Here is a 19,229-nt window from a genome sequence, read left to right as displayed (position 1 = left end):
CACAGAACCCCACCTGGTTTACCCAGTGCCCAGCGGGCATTCTTGTCCTCAGACTGACCTGGGCAGGGACAAGCTGGTTCCACCTCCCAGCCCAGGAATCCTGCATTTCAGAGCGGGGAGTCTGGGTCATCCTCATGGACTCTTTTCTCTGTGTAATTAGGTTAGCAATGCTGGAGGCGGCTTCACGGGTGGAACCCGCCTTTCCGTCACTGGGAAGAGTGAGACTGTTGGCCCCTGCTGGTGCTGATGGCAGAGCTCTGGGTTTGTGAGACCGTCTCCCTGCCCAGAGGTGCTCGTGGCCACAGGACGGCTCAGGTGGGCAAGCCGGCACCTGGCCTGTCTGCAAGCCCTCAGACAGTTTCCCAACGGGCTCTGCAGCTGAGAGGAGCCTTCCTTAGGCTGATAGGAGCAGAGGGGCTCTGGGAGATCTTTTTATCCAACCTCCGAATTGTATAGATGGGAAAACTGAGGCCCGGGGAGGGAAAAGCGTTGACCCAAGGTCACCCAGTCAACAGAACGAACACCCACATCTCCTGACTCCCTTGTCCTGTGTTCCTTCTCATCTAACATCAGGTTCTCCTGGAAGTGGGCACTGGTGAGATACACAAAGAGTGACAGATAGACAGACAGACAGACAGACCCAGACAAGCACTGACTTTGCCCATCACCACCTGTGGCCTAAGACCAGCGGTTGTGGACTCCGTGCCTGGAGCCCCCATGTGGTGACTTACAGGAACGAGGGAACAGGGGTTGAGGGATGGAGGGCACACTGTTACCCTGTGGGATGGAATGGGGGTTCTATCACCAGACCTCCTGATGTTTTCAAAATAAAGCTAAATATCTGAATTTTTTGGTGTAATTTATCCAAATTTTTAAATGTTGGCAACTAATTTTTAAAATGCTTTTCAGTAGAATACTAGGAAAAGAAAACACATTCACAGGCCATCACTGGCTCTAGGGCCACCAGTTTGCAACCTCTGCTCCCTTCTCCTACCCTCAGTTTACCCTGCTTTAACGTGGGTATCATGGGACTTCCCGGGTGGTCCAGACTCCAAGCTCGCAATGCACGGAGGCACGGGTTCAACCCCTGGTCGGGGAACTAAGGTGCCACCTGCCTCACGGCGCAGCCTAAAAAAATATAAATAAAAAATAAATAAATAAAGTGGGTATCACGACAGTACCCCGTCTCGTAGGGCAGTTGAGGGATTACATGAGATAAAACCACTAGAGGGCCTATCATACCACTGGGCCCACAGTGGAAGGTAGCTGTTGTTATTTATTAAGACGTGGGATCCTTTTCTTAGAAGAAATGGGAAGGGACTTGTTAAGCTTAGCACAAGGCAACTGGGAGGCCCTTAGCCAGAACTCAGGATCTTTCCAACAATCCACAAATCCGAGTGTGGGCTTGCTGTATGCCTGGTGCCCTGGGCCTGTATCAGTTTAAAACCCTGTCCCCGCCTTGAATTTACAAGGGAGGTGGGACTGGGCTCACCCAGCAGCTCGTGGGGTTGTCCTTCAACTCCAGGAATCCAAGAGCATCCCTCCACCAGGCCCCTAATCTGGGAGAAACATCCTACTTTCAAAGGTCAGATCTTTAAAAACAAAAAGAATGCAGCTCCTTTCACATTAGACAACACATTTCTGCTTGTTTGTTTTAATGAGAAACTTCAGGGGGAAGATGACAGTCCTTCCACGTAGCTGTTCGACAAATCTGCCTCCTGAAACCAGTTCCAAAGATATTTAAAGGACAATTCTGGGGGAAAAAGAATTTAGAACAAATTCTAATTAGTCCCTGTGGGACTAGGGGCCATTGCCGATTTCTGCCCTGAGAACCCGGAGACCAGGGCCTAAGGTTACTTCCTGATGTCCAGGGTGCAGAACGATCTTCCTGAGCTCAGCCCACACAGCGGCCGCTGGGGGCAATGGCAGGCCTGTTCCTGGCTTTGCTGTAGGCCTTGTGGACACAGAGCCTGCGGTGCTGATGGAGGCCGTGCTCTGCCTTCAGGGTGGGAGAAGCCGGAGTCGCTCTGGCTGACATGCCTGAGTTCTGGTGGGCGGACAAGCAGGTAGAGCCTGTAATTACAGGAAAGCGGCCGGGGGCGTGTGTGGACAGGCCTCCCAGAGCCCAGGCAGGTGGCCTCCTGACAAGGAGGCCCCTAGGGTTTGGACTCTGGGTGCAAAAAGCCATCAGGGTGGGGGAGGGGTGGTTATGTAGCTGTGATACCACAGCCACTGACAAAATGACCTTGCTCTGCTCCACTGCCTCGTTCCTACCCTGCAACTCAGAAGGACATGAAGACCTAGCAGTCCTTCCTCCAGGCACTGGCAGTGGCCCTCACCTTTATCAGCATCAGGGTTACATGGAGAGGGCTGTTAAAACAGACTGTCAGGCCCCACCCCAGGAATTTCTGACTCAGGAGGTAGGGATGGGGCAGAGAATTTGCGTTTCTCATACATGCACAAGGATGGTGCTGATACAGCTAGTCTAGGAGCCACACTTCGAGAACCACTGCTCTAGGGCTTCCTGAAGTCAGTCTGCTTGGGCCCTGATTTGCTGTGTGTCTCTGGACAGGTATCTGAGCCTCTCTGGACTTCTGTTTCTCCGAAGGAGAAGCCAGCTTTGTCTTTGAACAGATATACCCCACCTCGGTGCTGAGATGCCTAATTACTACTTGCAGGTAGCTCAGAGACCTTCACATGAAAGGCCCAGGCCTTTGCACAAGGTTCTTACTCCATGGTTCCAACTTGCTTCTGACCACTGTGAGAGCTGATGCTTTAGGAGAGATTGTCACTTTAAGCCTTAAAGGGACAGGCCAGGCCAGCATCTCTGGGTCTCAGCGCTCACCCTGCCTGCAAGAATATTGAAGCCATTTGCTAGCCTGGTCTTTGAGATCATTTTGTTTTCTTGGGGAGGGAGGTGGCAAGGGCTCGTCGTTGTCCCAGTGGCAAGGCCTCTGTGGCACAGAGTCATAATCAAAGTCATATCTGCCAGCCGTTCTCCTTTCTCATCTGAATGTCCAAGTGGACTGTGACCTTTCTACACTCGGGGGCCTGTCGCCCTTCCCCACAGTATCTAGGGCAGGAGTGGACTCATGGCAGATGCTGAGTGCAGGCGGACCCCAAGAAATGAACAAGCAAATAACCAAATGGTTCCTTAACCGGCCCCTCAGCCTGGGTGTTTGGCCCTCTGCAGTTACATGGGCTTTCGCACTTCTGGTCTCCTTTGTTCCTCACAGGACAGTCATGGGGAGATAGGCAAGTATTCTTATCCCCATTTCACAGGTGGGGAAACTGAGGCCCCCGGAAGGTGGCCCGACTTGCCCAACTTTACTAGTAAGTAAAGGGCAGTTGCAGAAAGAAAAGTCTAGAACTCCATGCTGCAGACCCTCCCCACAGCCTCTCCCAAGTCTAATCGGTTTTCTTTTCCATGTCCCTGTAAGAGCCATTCTGCAGGTATTTGCCATGGAGATGAAACTGGGAGAGCAGTGATCTAGGAATCCAGACCCTTCCTGGTTCCGGAGAGGGAGGAATAGTTTCAACTTTGCAGAAATTGCCAGTCTTTCCCAGGGGCCTGCTTTAGGCCCGCTTGGGGTCACGTGCTGGTACATCCCAGGTACCCATGGCAGGCTAGACCACATGGTGCTTCACCTCCGGAGCCCAGTACTGTGCCTGCCACATGGTTGGTACACAATCGGTATTTGTTGAGCCAACGAATGAATAAATGAAAACAGACGTGGTTGAAATACTGGGTCTAAACTTACCAGCTGTGTGACCTTAGACAAATCCTTCCACTCTCTAAGCCTTGGTTTCTTCAACTGTAAAATCAGAATACTAATAATTTTTATAATAATACAAAATAGTGGCACAATAATTAAGAAAACTGGCTCTGGAGCCAGAACTCCTGCCTCTACATCCTAGCTCCATCCTACTCTACTGGGTGACCTCAAGCAAGCTACTAAACCTCTCTGTTCCTTGGCTTCCTCATTGATAAAGTGAGGATTGTGGTAGTACTTATGTAGTGTCGTGAGAATAAAAATGAGCTAATATGTGTAAAGTGCTCTATCCAATATTATAAATAACCCTTAACAATGATGATTCTATCTCTGTGCATTGGTAAATTAAATTATAACATTTAAGTAACAAGTACCCGGCAGAGTGCCTGGCACAGAGACGGAAGTGCTCAGTAAACAGTAACCATTATTCTTATCTTGGGCACTCACTGGCCCATAGCTCTCTGTGTCTCTTAAATCACACCTAGGAAGTGGAGACACGGGGCCTGAAAATTGTGGTGGTGGACATAGGGGTCCCATTCCCAGGAGCCACCAACCCACAGTTGAGGAAGGTAAAGTACCTCCAGTGGCCACCGGGGGCAGCAGAGGTCCCATCCCCAGATGCCCTGCTGAGGGTTCCCTGAGTCCCATGTCCAGGAGGTAATCAAGGAAGGGCTGACTATTCCACTGTGCCCACAGGCAGGCATTCTCCATAACCCTGACATGCAAGGCATTCCCCCAGAGAACACCCCTCACTTCTGATGGTTAGACTCCCAACCCTGCATTGAACAGCCACATCGTCTTGGATAAGTCCCTTTGTCTTCCCTAAACCTCAGTTTTCTCAGCTGGGACATGGGGATACAGTGGTTTGGAGGGTTGAATGAGCTAGAAAGGACAGTCCCTGGGGTGAAGTGTGTGCTCAGTGACAACTTTTTCCAAGGTAGCATGATGGTTATTAGCCCAAACTCTGCAGCCAGACTACATTAAGCTTGAGTCCTGCCTACAACTCTCATTGGCTGTGTGCCTTTGGGTAAGTGACTTAACTTCTCTGTGTCTGTCTCCTCATTTGTAAAATGGGGATGATAATAATAGTACATGTAACTCTCAGGGTTGTTGGGAGAATTAAATGAATGTCTAAAGTTTTTAGAACAGTGCCTGGCACATATAGTAAGTGCTGTGTAAATGTTTGCCTATTATTATTAGAAGTCATAGTATTTTGGCTGCGTTGGGTCTTCGTTGCTGTGCGCGGGCTTTCTCCAGTTGCAGCGAGAGGGGACTACTCTTCATTGCGGTGCACGGGCTTTTCATTGCAGTGGCTTCTCTTGTTGCAGAGCACGGGCTCTAGGCGCGCGGGCTTCAGTAGTTGCAGCACGTGGGCTCAGTAGTTGTGGCTCACGGGCTCTAGAGCGCAGTCTCAGTAGTTGTGGCACACGGGCTTAGTTGCTCCGCAGCATGTGGGATCTTCCCGGACCAGGGATCGAACCCGTGTCCCCTACATTGGCAGGCAGATTCTTAACACTGCACCACCAGGGAAGTCCCCAAGTCGTAGTATTTTTGATGTTATTGTTATTTATTCTGAATAAGCTGCAACATTTCAGCTTTCTGCAGAAACCTCCCTGCTTGACATGAATTCCCCAAAAAGAGGCTTAGAGGAGACGGGAGAGATATGGCCCCTGGATGAGGAAGGACTTTTTCCTTTTGGTGCAGCTGAGAGTCTAATTTGGGACGCAAGATGGTCTGAGAGACAGGGCACGGAAGACAGCCGCACTCAGTGAAAACACTTCAGTGCCTGGCTTCGGGCTAAGCTTCTGCTGGCAGAGGTGATCAGGATCTTCACCAGGTCATCTGGGACCCAGGAAAGATCACCAAAGAATACCAATGAGCCCATGACAGGCGCACAAAGGTCTCCAGCCAAGAAGTCCTCGCCAGGACAGATGGCAGGATGGAACAGGGGTAAAATCCTCCATCCCCCAAGGGCTGAGGTCTAAGTAGGTAAAGGGGAAAATCCCAGTCTAATCCTTCCCGCTGCACCTGTGCCCCCGAGTCCTACTGGGATGGCCGAGGGAAACAGAGGAGATCAGTACGTACCCACTGGTGGCGTTAGCCACAAAGGCATCCCAGGACCTGCCAGAAGGACTTCTGAGAAATAGATCAAAGGCTGCAGATCTCCATGGAATAGCTGGTAATGCTTATCTGGCTTGGAAACAAGGGGCACGTCGCTCCGGCCTCCTCCGGCAATGTCCTCAAGCCCGCTTTGTCGAGGGTTTACCTCGTGCTAATCACCATTCAAGAGCCCTGCGTGCGCCTCTTCTCATTGAAACCTCCTTCCACAACCCTATGAGGTAGTGGCCACAGTCATCTCCATCTTACAGAGGAGGAAACTGAAGCTTCCAGGGGTGAAATCATTTTCATGTAGATCATACACTAGTGTGTATCAGAGCCAGGATTTGAGTCCTGCTCTCTCTGCCTCCCAAAAATGTGTCCCCAGCCTCCTGGGGGTGGGCAGCCTCCAAGATGGCCCTCAGTGACCCCTGCTTCCTGTAGTCAAACCCTCCCATCCAGAGTGGACAGGACCTAGTGATTCACTTTTTTTTTTAAATTTTTATTTATTTATGTGTTTATGGCTGTGTTGGGTCTTCGTTGCTGCATGCAGGCTTTCTCTAGTCGCGGCGAGCAGGGACTGCTCTTTGTTGTGGTGCACGGGCTTCTCATTGCAGTGGCTTCTCTTGTTGTGGAGCACGGGCTCTAGGCGCGCGGGCTTCGGTAGTTGTAGCATGCGGGTTCAGTAGTTGTGGCTCGCGGGCTCTAGAGTGCAGGCTCAGTAGCCGTGGCGCACAGGCTTAGTTGCTCTGCGGCATGTGGGATCTTCCCAGAGTAGGGCTCGAACCCATGTCCTCTGCATTGGCAGGCGGATTCTTAACCACTGCACAACTAGTGAAGTCCTGTGATTTACTTCTAATGAACAAAACAGGGAGAAGGTGATGGATGCCATTTCCAAGATTAGGTTACAGAGACAGAGGTTTCCATCTTGTGCACATCCTTTCTTGCTTGAAGCCCTTGAAGCCCTTGAGGGAAGCAAACTGCGATTTTTCGAGTAGATCTATAGCTCTGTGGCAAAGAATGAGGGTGGCCTCAGACCCACAGCCGAGGAGGAGCTGAGGTTCTCAGTCCAACACAAGAAACAGAATCCTTCCAGAGCCACATGAGTGAGCTGGGGAGTAGATACTCCCCAAGGAGAGCCTTGAGTTGACTGTGCCTTTGCTCCCCGGCTGACACCTTGCCGGCAGCCTGCGCAGAATTCCTGAGCCAGAGGCACCCAGCCAGGCCACCCTGGATTCCTGACCCACAGAAACTGAGAGTTAATAAATGCTTCTTGTTTCAAGCCTCTGCGTTTTGGGGAGATTTGTCACGCAGCAGTAGATAACTAATACACTTGCTCTCACTACTAGCAACACACACCAAACATACCCCCACAACCATCATGAGAAGGATTAAAAAGACTCACTCAGCCGTCGCGGGCAGAGCTGGGAAGGCCCTCCTCACATCTGCTAACCCAGCCCTTCATTTTGCTTTTGCCAGTGAGGGCGCTTAGTTGCAGAGACAGAATGACCCTTTGCCACAGTCACACACGAGCTAGGGGATCGCTACCGAGGTCTCCAGCCTCCAGGAACTCATGAGGGTGTTATAGACAAAACAGTGCAGATCCCTAAGAATTCACAGTTGCTACCTTGTCTTAGTGCCAGGTGTTTGAAAAGAGCACTGTTGGCTGGAAGATCTCAGTAAAGCCTCCTCTACAAATACTAAAAACACAGCCAAGAAAAAAAAAAAAAACCTGAAAATTTCCAGTGGGCTCAAATATTCAATTTCAAGTAGGTATCGAATATAGTGGAGTTCTTTAGTACAACGTTTCTGGTTTTGTTCCTTAAGCCAAATATATCTTGTCATGTCACTTGCTCCTGTGATCTAGAGGAAGTTCCCCTGGCAATGAAGGTACACTGTGAATGGGAACTGCACTGATCCCTTGTGTCCCTGTGCCCCAGCCTCCTTTTTGTTTCCTTTGGTGGCGCTGTATTGGCCTGAGGTCGGGGTCATGGGGACATCGTCTGGCCTCAGAGCTTAGAACTGGAGCAGCCTCCCAACCCTCGGGCTGGGTCGCCCATCCCCACCCCTGCCCGCCTCCACCTCGAATTCTCACTATGCCTTTGCTCCTTATGAGTTGTCAGGAGGACTGGATGGGGCCAGTTCCTGCATCCTTTCCCCACACCCAAATCCTCCCTTCCCGCTGCCTTGCAGAGGCTGGATACGATGTACGCTGGAGAAGGACAGAGTGGCCACATCCCAGGCCCAGCTGTCTCCAACATCAATTCTCAGCATCACCCAGGGAGGCCGGGTAGATCTTCTGGGAATAGGACCAGCTACATAATCTGCAGATCCCAACGCAAAGTGAACATGTGAGGCCATTAGTTCAAAAATAATTAAGAATTTCAAGGCAACGACATTAACCCCAGCATAGGGCCCTTCTGCAAGGCTGCACGTTCAGAAGCCAACCTGGGCTTGGAGTCTCCGATAAAAACCACCCTGGAGCTGCTGTTCCTAGAGGGCCTGCCCAAACTGCTCAGAGCAGAAAATGGGCTGTCGCTTCCCGGCTGTTGCGTCTCCTGTTGCAGAGCCGAGCAGAAACATCTCGTAGGCCCAGGGTGTCCTCAGAATCAGAAACATACCTCCAGGAGGAAAGACCTCCCACCCAAGGCAGATGGTTTTCTGGAAGGCTGCAGGCTGCTGCTGTCAGAGGTTGGCCTGCTCGCAGAGCTGTGGACAGAGAGAGAGGGAGGGAGACAGAGAGACTGAAGCCAAATGGGGAGGCCTGGGCAGTCTGAAAACCCCAGAAAGCAAGGGCAGGTGTACCCAACTGCCATGTGAATTCCTGGCCCTGAGTGTGGGGAACACACACACACACACACACACACACACACACACACACACACACACACACACACACACACACACACACACACACACACACACACACACACACACACACACACACACACAGAGCCAGGCCAAACTTGGCTGAGAAAGGAGAGCAGCAGAATTTCCCCAGGGCTGGGGGCTTGAGAAACAGCTTGGATCATTGAAACGTCAGTAGAAAACACGTGCAGACTCCTGAGAGGTTGCAGAGGGGACCGACAGGCCAAATAGAAACTTCTAGACATATTTCCTTTGTTGTTCTTTCTCCTCCCTCTCCTCTTTCTTCTTAGGTTTTAAAAAGTTGCCAACATTTCAAATTTAGACTTCACATAAAAATTCATATTCCTGGCTTCCCTCGTGGCGCAGTGGTTGAGAATCCGCCTGCCAATGCAGGGGACATGGGTTCGAGCCCTGGTCCGGGAAGATCCCACATGCCACGGAGCAACTAAGCCTGTGCGCCACAACTACTGAGCCTGCACTCTAGAGCCCGCGAGCCACAACTCCTGAAGCCTGTGCACCTAGAGCCCGTGCTCCACAACAAGAGAAGCCACCGCAAGGAGAAGCCTGTGCACCACAACGAAGAGTAACCCCCGCTAGCCACAACTGGAGAAAGCCTGCATGCAGAAATGAAAACACAGCCAAAAATAAATAAATTTTTTTTAAAAATTCATATTCCTAGTAGCTCCCCAAAAAAATCCAGAACCTCTAGTAACACTAGAGCCAAGTGCCTGTATGACAGCAATCTACTGCCGCCGCTACAGGGGCTGGTGGCCTCTTGTTTGCCGCAGTCCCCATCACTCCGAAGGTCTCCCTGACGTTGACTCCAAGTGGCAGGTGCTACATATTTGTGCTTGCGCTGCTGTTTTCTCGTTATGGAGTTAACGGGAAAGTGAATGTTTCTATCAAAAGTGGGAAACTAGGAGGTTGACCAAGAGTTCCATGTACTTCAAGAAATATGGGAAAGAGCATGTTTCTTTGTGGAAGCGAAGAGCCTCCCTACGAGTTTAATATGCAAAGAATTTCTAAGTCAAAAGAATACAACCTAAATGCCCTGCGAAACAGACCACAGCAGTCCCTGCACTGCCCGCCTCACTCAGTCGTGTCCCTGTTGCATCCAAAACAGAGTCTCCTGGACCGACGTCTCCAGAATGCGGGGGCGCTCCCAGCTGCTTCTCCCGCGAGGGCTCAGAGCGGTCTTTCTTTTGTTCTGTTCTGATGGTTTTCCCAGCAAAGGCAGAGGACTTGGGGGATTCCTAGCATCTCGGGTCACTCGGTGTGGGGTCAGTTTCCTTCTCCCAGAGCTGTATGGGTGTTTAACCCCATGGGTGGGTTTCTTCCCGAGCCGCGAGTACCACCAGCGTTTGGCGTACCTGTCAGCCCTCCACTGGGCAGTTGAGGGGTCCAGTTCGACAGGGGGAGGGGGTCTGAGGCAGCCCTGTGGCCTTCCACAGCTGGGCTAGTGTCCCAGTCACTGGGAGGGCAAGGAAAGTAGGGGGTGGGGTGGAACCTGGGAAGGCCATGGTGGATGTTGGCCAGGCCATAGTGGTTGCTCAGATGCAGGGCTCCCCGCCCACGGTCAGGAAAGTGACCTGCAGAAGGTTTTAGAGATTGGCGGAGGCGGCGGGGGGAAGTAATTTGGTTCCCACCAATGGTTGGAGAGCCATATGCCAGTACCTATAAGTTCCCAGAGCTCAGGCCTGGGCCAGTGGGAGCCATAGGTGACTGAGCCAGGCCTGGGGGGGCGGGGGGTGCATGCTGCCTGGAAGGGGAAACTGAGGACACCACGGAAAGTGTGTGATTCCTTATCTAGCCACGTAGCCTCGCCTTCCCATGTCTGCCACAGGGGGAAACCGGACCTGCCACCCAGGGCTGCGGGGAGATAATTACTCCTGCTAAAGAACATCGTAATCCCCAAATGAAAGGGGGTTCAGAGCCGCAAGCTCACCATACAGCGAGCTCTGTTAGCCACAGGAACACCCGCCGCAGTGGGTGGGCTCTGATTTGCAGACCCTCCAAGGAGCCAGTTCCTACAGGGCTTGACTGGCCTAATAACTGCCCCACCCACCCACTCGGGGCGCCCAGCTCCTGACCTCCCCTGGGAACCACCTCACCTGCCACATGGCTGCCCAGAGCGGTGCTCAGAAGTAGCACTGAGGATGGACAGGGTGGGAATTCCTGAGGCCCCATTTTATAGATGGGGAAGCTGAGACGGAGGAAGTGCCCCGCACCAGTTTACAACTTCCTCATAGGTGTGGACCATATATCAGTTTTCCTCCCCACTGGCCCAGCCATTGCGCTCAGTACTGTATGCACTTAAAGAAGGACTGGTCACACAGTACAGGTGAGTGAAGGAGATGTCCCAGAGCTCCCACCCCTTTTCCTGCCCGCTCTTTCCGCCCTCTCCCGGCCACTTGCTGGGGCTTCAGTTCTTTAGCAAGGCTGTCCCAAGGGTATCAGAAGAGTGGAGAGACACATGCAAACTGGGGTACCAGGCAGCTGTCCCCTTGATGCACACACTTGCGGTTTTCAAAGACCTGGATTCAGGCCTGTCACTCCCGACCCCTGTGACACTGGCCATCTTTCTAACCCTGAGTTTCTCCAGGAATGACCATGCTAGGGATGCACCGAGCGGCCAGGGCCGGGCCTACAAAGGGGCGACGCGGCCCTCCCCCGGGCCCTGGGGCGAGTCTGGGCGCCGCGGAGGGGCCGGGGGCGGGGCCGGGGGCGGGGCGAGCGGCGGCCCTCGCCAGCCCGGAAGGAGCGGGAGGAGGAGCCGCGCGAGTGAGAGTTGTTCCCACGTGAGAGGGTCGGCGGCCGAATTCTTAGTGTGCGGCGGCCGCGGACCTCCCGGTGTCCGGCGAGACGGAGAGACCAGGTCCGGCGCGCGCGCGCGGGCGGGCGGCGGGGCCGGCGCTCGGCTGCGCCCCGATGCGGCGGCGACCCCGGGGGCTCTGAGCCCGGCGCCCGCCGTCGGAGCCCCCCGCGCTGCCGTGGGCAGCGCCCCTCGGGCACGCGGCATGCGGGCGGCCGACTCTGGCACCTGGGAGCGCGTCCGCCAGCTCGCGGCTCAGGGCGAGCCGGCGCCTTCCTGCGGGGCGGGAGCTGGGCCTGCGCGCCCCCCGGGACCGCCAGCCTGCGAGCCGGGTGCGGACGCGGCGGGGCCCGGCGATCGGCCCCGCGCCGGGGCGCCCTCCGTTCGAGCGGATGGCGACTGCAGCCAACCGGGTAGGTGCGCGCCGGGAGGGGAGGGTGGCGCGGCCGCAGGCCGGGGGAGGGCCGGGGCTGGGCGCGCGGGGGCGCTCCCGGCCGGGATCGGGCCGCCGCTCGTGGCAAAGTTCTCGCCGCGCCCTTGACCCAGAGCACCGGACGGGGTGCAGGGGGAGAGGCGCGGGACGCGGAGTTAGTCTTAAGCATGAGGGCAGGGGTTGTGGGGCTCCGCGGCCTTCCGGCAAGAGCCCCCTATAGAGTTGCAGAGGGAGGTCAAGGCCAAGCCTGCAGGAGCTGTGCGATCCCGCGGCTCTTGGAGACCCAGGTTTGGGCCATTTCCCGCGCCTGATCTGGGAAGCGTGGGAAAGGGGCCAGCCTCGCGCGAAGTTGGGGAGGCCCCCTGTGACCGCACCTGTAACCCACCTGGCAGCCCCATAAAGTGCCGAGGGGAGCCTTCCCGCCACCCCGCGTAGAGGAAAGTGAGGGCTCGCATTTGCTAGGAGCGAAGAGGTTTCTCGTACACTTGAACGACTAAGGCAGAAAGAGAAATCGCCGCGGAGGAGATAAATGCAGTGGTCTAATTGTGCATCGTTGGCTAATCCGCCCCAAGCGGAGACCAAGCGGAGAGCCCCGTTTGAGTGTTAAAATGTTCCGAGTGGATGCGCCCGTTCCATTCCGTTCCGGTCTCAGCTGGTCCCTCCCCGCTGAAGTTAGGTCATGGAGGGTGGGGCACAGGAACCCCTGGATCCTCCAGATTCCACAGTAGGAAGGTGGAAGGGCTTCCGAGAAGGGTCTGTCATCATCAGTTTCAAGTTTGAATACTTTTTCCAGGAAAAACGGAGGTGGGGGGGACCACATGATTATTATTTCTTGAACACCCAATGTGTTCCAGTAATTTATATGCGGTGTCTTAAAATCTTATCACCACCCTGGCAGTGAGGCTGTGTTATCTCCAGGAAGATGAGGTCAGAAAAGGCCGGAGTTTAAGGGACTTGCCCAAGCCCCAAAGCCCTGAAGCCATGGTACTGGAATTTCACATTTTGTCTGTGGATTGACACCAGCATGCCTCTCCCAGGCAGGAAGCTTACCAACTGGGAAACACCAGTCTTATTTACCTAATAATTATTTCTTTCCTATGAGAAAAAAGTCGACTGCCAGGCTCCTTAATTCCAGACTGCCTGTATTGGTTTCCCCAGGAGATGGAATCCTGAGCGTCAAGAGTTCTAGCCACAGGGGCTGGGACCACCAACCAGCTGGCTCTGATTAGCTGAGCTGCCACTGGTGTCCTGGAACAACTGAGGTCTTGGGTCACCAAGGGTTGGGAAGAGGGACCCTGAGGCCTGGAAGGAGCTTGAGTCCCTGGGTGGTTGGCTTAGGGGCTGGGTCTGCTGGAGACAGTCCCACCTCCTCCCCTGTTGCACAGAGCAGTTAGAGACCAAGACAGCTTGGTGTGAAACAGAGCAAAGATGCAAAGAGGAAGCAAATGGGAGGGCTTGGGCAAGTTGCTTGATCTTTTTGAGACCCATTTTACCCATCTGTAAAGTGGAGATATTAATAATCTCGATTAACATTTTGATCATTCAGAAGCTCATGTCTGGGGCTTCCCTGGTGGCGCAGTGGTTGAGAGTCCGCCTGCCGATGCAGGGGACGCGGGTTCGTGCCCCAGTCCGGGAAGACCCCACATGCCGCGGAGCGGCTGGGCCCTTGAGCCATGGCCGCTGAGCCTGCACGTCTGGAGCCTGTGCTTTGCAACGAGAGAGGCCACAACAGTGAGAGGCCCGCGTACCGCAAAAAAAACCAAAACCAAAACCAAAAGTTCATGTCTGGATGAATGGATAAAGAAGATGTGGCACGTATATACAATGGAATATTGCTCAGCCATAAAAAGAAACGAAATTGAATTATTTGTAGTGAGGTGGATGGACCTAGAGTCTGTCATACGGAGTGAAGTAAGTCAGAAAGAGAAAAACAAATACCGTATGCTAACACATATATATGGAATCTAAAAAAAAAAATGGTTATAAAGAACCTAGGGGCAGGACAGGAATAAAGACGCAGACGTAGAGAGTGGACTTGAGGACACGGGGAGGGGGAATGGTAAGCTGGGACGAAGTGAGAGAGTGACATGGACTTATATATACTACCAAATGTAAAATAGATAGCTAGTGGGAAGCAGCTGCATAGCAAACGGAGATCAGCTCAGTGCTTTGTGACCACCTAGAGGTGTGGGATAAGGAGGGTGGGAGGGAGACACAAGAGGGAGGAGATAACGGGGAGATATGTATATGTATAGCTGATTCACTTTGTTATAAAGCAGAAACTAACACAGCAATGTAAAGCAATTATACTCCAATAAAGATGTTAAAAAAAAAAAAAAACCTCATGTCTGCAAAGCACCTTGCCTGGGTCATAGTTGATACTAATGAATGTAAGTCGTCAGCTTTACTTGTGGGGCACCTATTGGTGCCCCCATTGACTCAGGTTCCCATTAGGATGTGATGCTGTCTGCTCCATCTCCACCCTCCTGAACTGTGTTGAGATGACATTTGTCTTGTCTTTAAAATACTTCAGTGATCCAAGGCTGACTGTTGGGCCAATGGAGGCTGTTATTATGTACACAGTAGAAGAGGACTGGGTGGAGAGAAATAGGTTTACTTTGTGTCTATATAGACCCCACTTGTGTATTCATAATAACAATATCCTAATGACATGGTGTAGCTGAGAAATGCCTGTCTCTGAGGTCTGGGGGTGGTTCTTACTCCAGTGGCTCTCTTGGTGTCCCTTTGGGGCAGAAAGCAGTGGAAATCTCCTTTCGTGATCTACAGATGGCATCACTGGTGTGAAACAGGATCAAGCCAGCAGCAGAACAAGAAAGTTCTGAGTTCTCTCTACCCTACCACCCTTCACGCTCTTTTGGCGTCTGGTTCTTAAAGACCAAGCATAGTTTCTGAGAAGGTCTGTGGCGGCTGGCATTGAAGACAGCGTGTCGTGGACACAGGTGCTCAAAACCATTGGCTGTCGTGAGGGGTTTTCCTCTGGGAGGTCCTCTTCGCGCTTGGAACCGCAAGCTGAAATTATTGCTGAAATAAACATTTTAGCCAGGCTGTGAGGTGACTCACGCCAGGATCTTAGCACATTAGTCCCCAGCCTAATGCGATGCTCGGTTTAAGGAGCTGCAAGAGTGCTCTTTTGGGTGACAGCGTCTGGAAACTGCACTTTCAGGGGTTTGGGGAAGGGGAAAGAGAGATGCTTGCTTGGCGGGTTGGAGGCTTGGCACCCTGACATTGCTCGTGGGGGATGTCCTGATATCAGCAGAGTGACAGACCCAGTGCCGGTGACAGCTCCGGCCTCCAGGGTGGGGCCCCTTCCAGGGGAGGTTACCATTTGCGCCCGGACTAGGGAACAGAGCAGGAGATGCAAAAATTAGACACAGTGTCAGTCTGCACCTGGTTCTGCCCCAAATCTGTTTGACCTTGAGAAACTCCGTTAACTCAGTTTCCCTGTTGGTGTGGTGGGAATGACTCCACTGGAGGAGAGATTCTTCCAGAGCCCCCGCAGAGTGTTCAGGTGATCGCTGAGCCTTCTGAGACTGAGAACGTGAATGATTCCCTCTTTGACTGTCCCTTCATTCAGTTACATTTCTTGAGCATCTACTCCTGCCAGGCACTGTTGTAGCTGCCAGGGATGTAGCAGCAACGAGACAACTGCAGACCTTGTTTCCATGGAGCTTATATTCTGTGGGAGGAGATTTCCAGTACACACAGGATACACACAGGATGTGTCAGGGGATGGTAAATGCTATGTACAAAAAAAAAAGCCAGGTGAGGGGTTAGCGTGATAGGAGCGGGTGCTTTTTAGTATATAGGTAAGTGGTCAGAGGAGAATGAGGTGAGGTATGTGGGTGCTGAGTCCCTAAGGCAAGAGGATATTGCCGGTCGGCTAAAGGAACCAAGTCATTTTTTTTTAGCAGTGTGACTTGTGGGATCTTAGTTCCCCGACCAGGGGTCGAATCGAACCCGGGCCCCCAGCAGTGAGAGTGCCGAGTTCAAACCGTGCGGACCACCAGGGAATTCCCGACCAAGTCATTTTTTTTTTTTTTTTGCGGTACGCGGGCCTCTCACTGCTGTGGCCTCTCCCGTTGCGGAGCACAGGCTCAGCGGCCATGGCCCACGGGCCCAGCCGCTCCGCAGCATGTGGGATCCTCCCAGACCGGGGCACAAACCCACATCCCCTGTATTGGCAGGCGGACCCTCAACCACTGCGCCACCAAGGAAGCCCCCAAGTCATTTTTTAAAAGTTGTTGGTAAATTAGTATCTTCGTAGACTGGGCATATCTGAAGCCTACCCAGACTACCTTCCTTATTAGCCATTTGAGTTCTTATCTCCTCCTGCCCCTTCCCCTTACATAAAGTCCCCTGGGGGAGGGGACCAGACCTGTGTTTCTGTGTCCTGGCTTTCATTCTGTGGCCTCCCGGGGGCCAGGCTTGGTGGTGACCAAACGCCGGGCTTTGTCTTCATCAGTCAGTCCTTCTGCAACCCAGGGGGAGGTGCGATTGCTCGTTTCATCCACAGATGGGGAAACTGGCGCTCAGAAAATTAGTAACTTGACTGAGATCACATAGCTAGTAGGTGTCACAGCCAGGACTTGGTCCCAGATTGTAGACCTCAAAGCAGTGTGAAAAGACCTTGTCTTGGTCTTAAGAAAGTAGGCTCGGGCTTCCCTGGTGGCGCAGTGGTTGAGAGTCCTGCTGATGCAGGGGATACGGGTTCGTGCCCCGGTCCGGGAAGATCCCACATGCCGCGGAGAGGCTGGGCCCGTGAGCCATGGCCGCTGAGCCTGCACGTCCGGAGCCTGTGCTCCGCAACGGGAGAGGCCACAACAGTGAGAGGCCCGGCGTATCGCAAAAAAAAAACAAACAAACAAACAAAAAAGAAAGTAGACTCACATTAAGTGTCAGGTCCATTTTTCCTTTAAATTTTTATCTCTTAAAAAAAAAGTTTGTCCTCTCCTTGATATTCCTTGGTTTAAGCAACTCAAGCATTTGCTTATCTTTGTGCCTTTAGCAATTTCCTCATTAGGTCAGCTTTGAGTTATCCCTTCTGTAAAGGATTTCTGCTGGGTTGGTGTGAGGTTGAATCTCCCCGCTGGAATCGGGGATGCTCTTGGAAAGTCACCCACTAGGACCACGAGGGTCTAGTGTGAGCCTCGTCAGTAATGGGGTGGGACAGAGATAATTGGGGTGTTGGCTGTTCTGGACAATCAGGAAGGAAAGTCACTACACTTGAATATATTTCCGATTGGTTTCCCTTGGGAGGTTTCCTGTGGCCCAGCCCCCTCCACCCTGTGTGACTGCTCACAAAGGGGGACTGAAAGTTCCTTCTGCCAGGGCAGTGAGTGCAGGACACCAGGTTTGGAATCAAACACAACCTGGTTTGAATTCACCAGCTCTACTGCTTACTAGCTATGTGTCCCCAAGCAAGTTAGTTAATGTCCCGAGCCTCAGTTTACCCATCTCTAAAATGGGATCATATTACCCACCTCAGCGTTGTTGGACAGGCATCTGTATGGTTAGCATCCTTCATACCCATGGGGCCTGCTGCCTACCTATGCCATAAAGGGGAGGGGAAATTCCCATTTATCCAGAGTCCAAAGGACTTGAGTGTGTGTGTGTATAAAATTCTTTAAATATTTGAAGTTTGAAATATTGAGATTTGATGAGACAGGTGGTTTTGAAGGAGTGCTAGCCTTCCAAGTCATCAGAAAGGCCTTCTGAGTCATCAGGAAATTTCCAGAATGGTCTTTATGTTTTGTGTAATATTCCAACTTAGTCAACTGGATGATTTGCTAGAACCCTCCAGCCATTCTGGGGAAAGAAGAGTTTACTCCCTTCTCAATCATCTCAAGAGCCACAGGGCACGCATAGCCCAAGGAAAGTAGCAAACACGCCCCAGCTCTAGCCTTTCTCACCTGCGACACAGCCAGTTGGCACAAGTGGAAAATCAGGCACATTGGCGTGCGTACGGATTTTAGCCCCAGCAGATAAGCATACCAAGTGTGTCATTAAAGCCGTCCAGGGCGGTCCCCATGGGGATCCTGTGTTTGTTGTGAGTCACTAAGGGCTCTAAACACTCCAGAGAGGATGGCGAGCCGTGGTTCCAAGGTGTGTGTGTGCAGGCGTGTGCAGCTATGTTGTATGAATTGACTCTCCGTAAACGCGTTTCGTGTTGAGCACATCAGATGAGTGCCTGTCCAGGAGGGGAAAAGTCAGGATTGCCTCCTGTTCACACAGACCGCCCCCTCCGTTCCCCTTGGGATAGCCACCCTGAAGGTGAGGACTTCAGGCTTTCTCTTGTCTGCTGTTTGGATGCCTTCAAGAGAAGCCAGTTAGAAGACGCTGATTGTGGCAGCTCCTCAGAGCCCTCACCAAATGGCATTAGCCCAGCAGGTGCTGTCGCAGCCCCAAATGTGGAAGAAATTAACAGCCAGAAAGGTATGACAGGTATGTGGGTCCCGCCTGGTGTCCTGGCCCTGAACTGGGTGACGCTAAGCCTGGGCTAAGGAGAAGGGGAGTCGGTGGATTCAGTGGTGGTGAACCTCTGATTGCGTCGTGCTGGGTGTTGGGGACCTCTTCGGGAACACCCACCACCCGGTGGCCAATCTGCAGGTGCTGACAGCTTCGTCTTTTGTCGCCGCCCGGGTTTGGAGGCTGGCTTGGTCTCCCAACTAGTTTGGGCTGTAACTTTATCACAGGCATTGTGTTCAGTACCTTTTAATTGTACAGAAGCTTCAGAAAGCTCTCCCTGGGGGCCTGGAGAGAAGTAAGAACAACAGCTGCTAGTTCCTGTGTGCTTTATTCCCTCACCTTACGGCTCAGCCTTGCCGGGCACTCCTAACTCTGAAGTCCTGTGTTCCCCAGGGCAGGGAAGAATCCGTATTTCTTTTGGGTAAGGTCCTATTAATGATGAAGAGTCACTTACTGAGGGCCGCCCAGGAGCCGAGCACTTTGTTACCTGCGTTCCTGTTCATCTCTCCCGGCCCCTGTAAGGCAGCTGGCGTTCTCCCCATCTTACTGGACAGACAGTTGAGGCTTAAAGAGGCTACACAGGTTATAGTAGGCGACTTTTCCAAGCTGCCGTGCTGGCTGCCTGCCCCACTGCTTCTTCCTTGTGGTTTCATTCATCAGCTGACGATTCCCCGACAGCCAGTGGGGCACCAGGCAGAGGCTGTGATGCTCAGACTCATGGGATTTTCTCATCTTTGGCACGCTGTCATCCAGTCAGCCA

The 19,229-nt window shown here is 52.8% G+C and overlaps 1 protein-coding gene across 4 annotated transcripts in view; it reads left to right on the top strand.

The window, feature by feature from the left end:
* The window catches only part of KAZN (kazrin, periplakin interacting protein), a 1,131,324-nt gene that overhangs the window by 958,936 nt on the left and 153,159 nt on the right, over positions 1-19,229 (top strand). For 2 of the 4 annotated variants that reach the window (XM_060141383.1, XM_060141385.1), the window contains exons 1-2: positions 11,863-11,967; positions 18,236-18,436. The exons of 1 other annotated variant lie outside the window; for it this stretch is intronic. In XM_060141383.1, coding sequence (XP_059997366.1) covers positions 11,943-11,967; positions 18,236-18,436 — 226 coding nt within the window. In that variant the 5' untranslated portion in view covers positions 11,863-11,942. Of the gene's footprint in view, positions 1-11,755; positions 11,968-18,235; positions 18,437-19,229 lie in introns of those variants that run through there. One more of the 4 variants, XM_060141384.1, reaches the window with a different exon arrangement.

Source organism: Lagenorhynchus albirostris, chromosome 2 (genome assembly GCF_949774975.1).
Source record: "Lagenorhynchus albirostris chromosome 2, mLagAlb1.1, whole genome shotgun sequence".
Classification (NCBI taxonomy): domain Eukaryota; kingdom Metazoa; phylum Chordata; class Mammalia; order Artiodactyla; family Delphinidae; genus Lagenorhynchus; species Lagenorhynchus albirostris.
The sequence above is the reverse complement of the archived record's forward strand: the minus strand, read 5'-3'. Positions and strand labels throughout refer to the sequence as shown.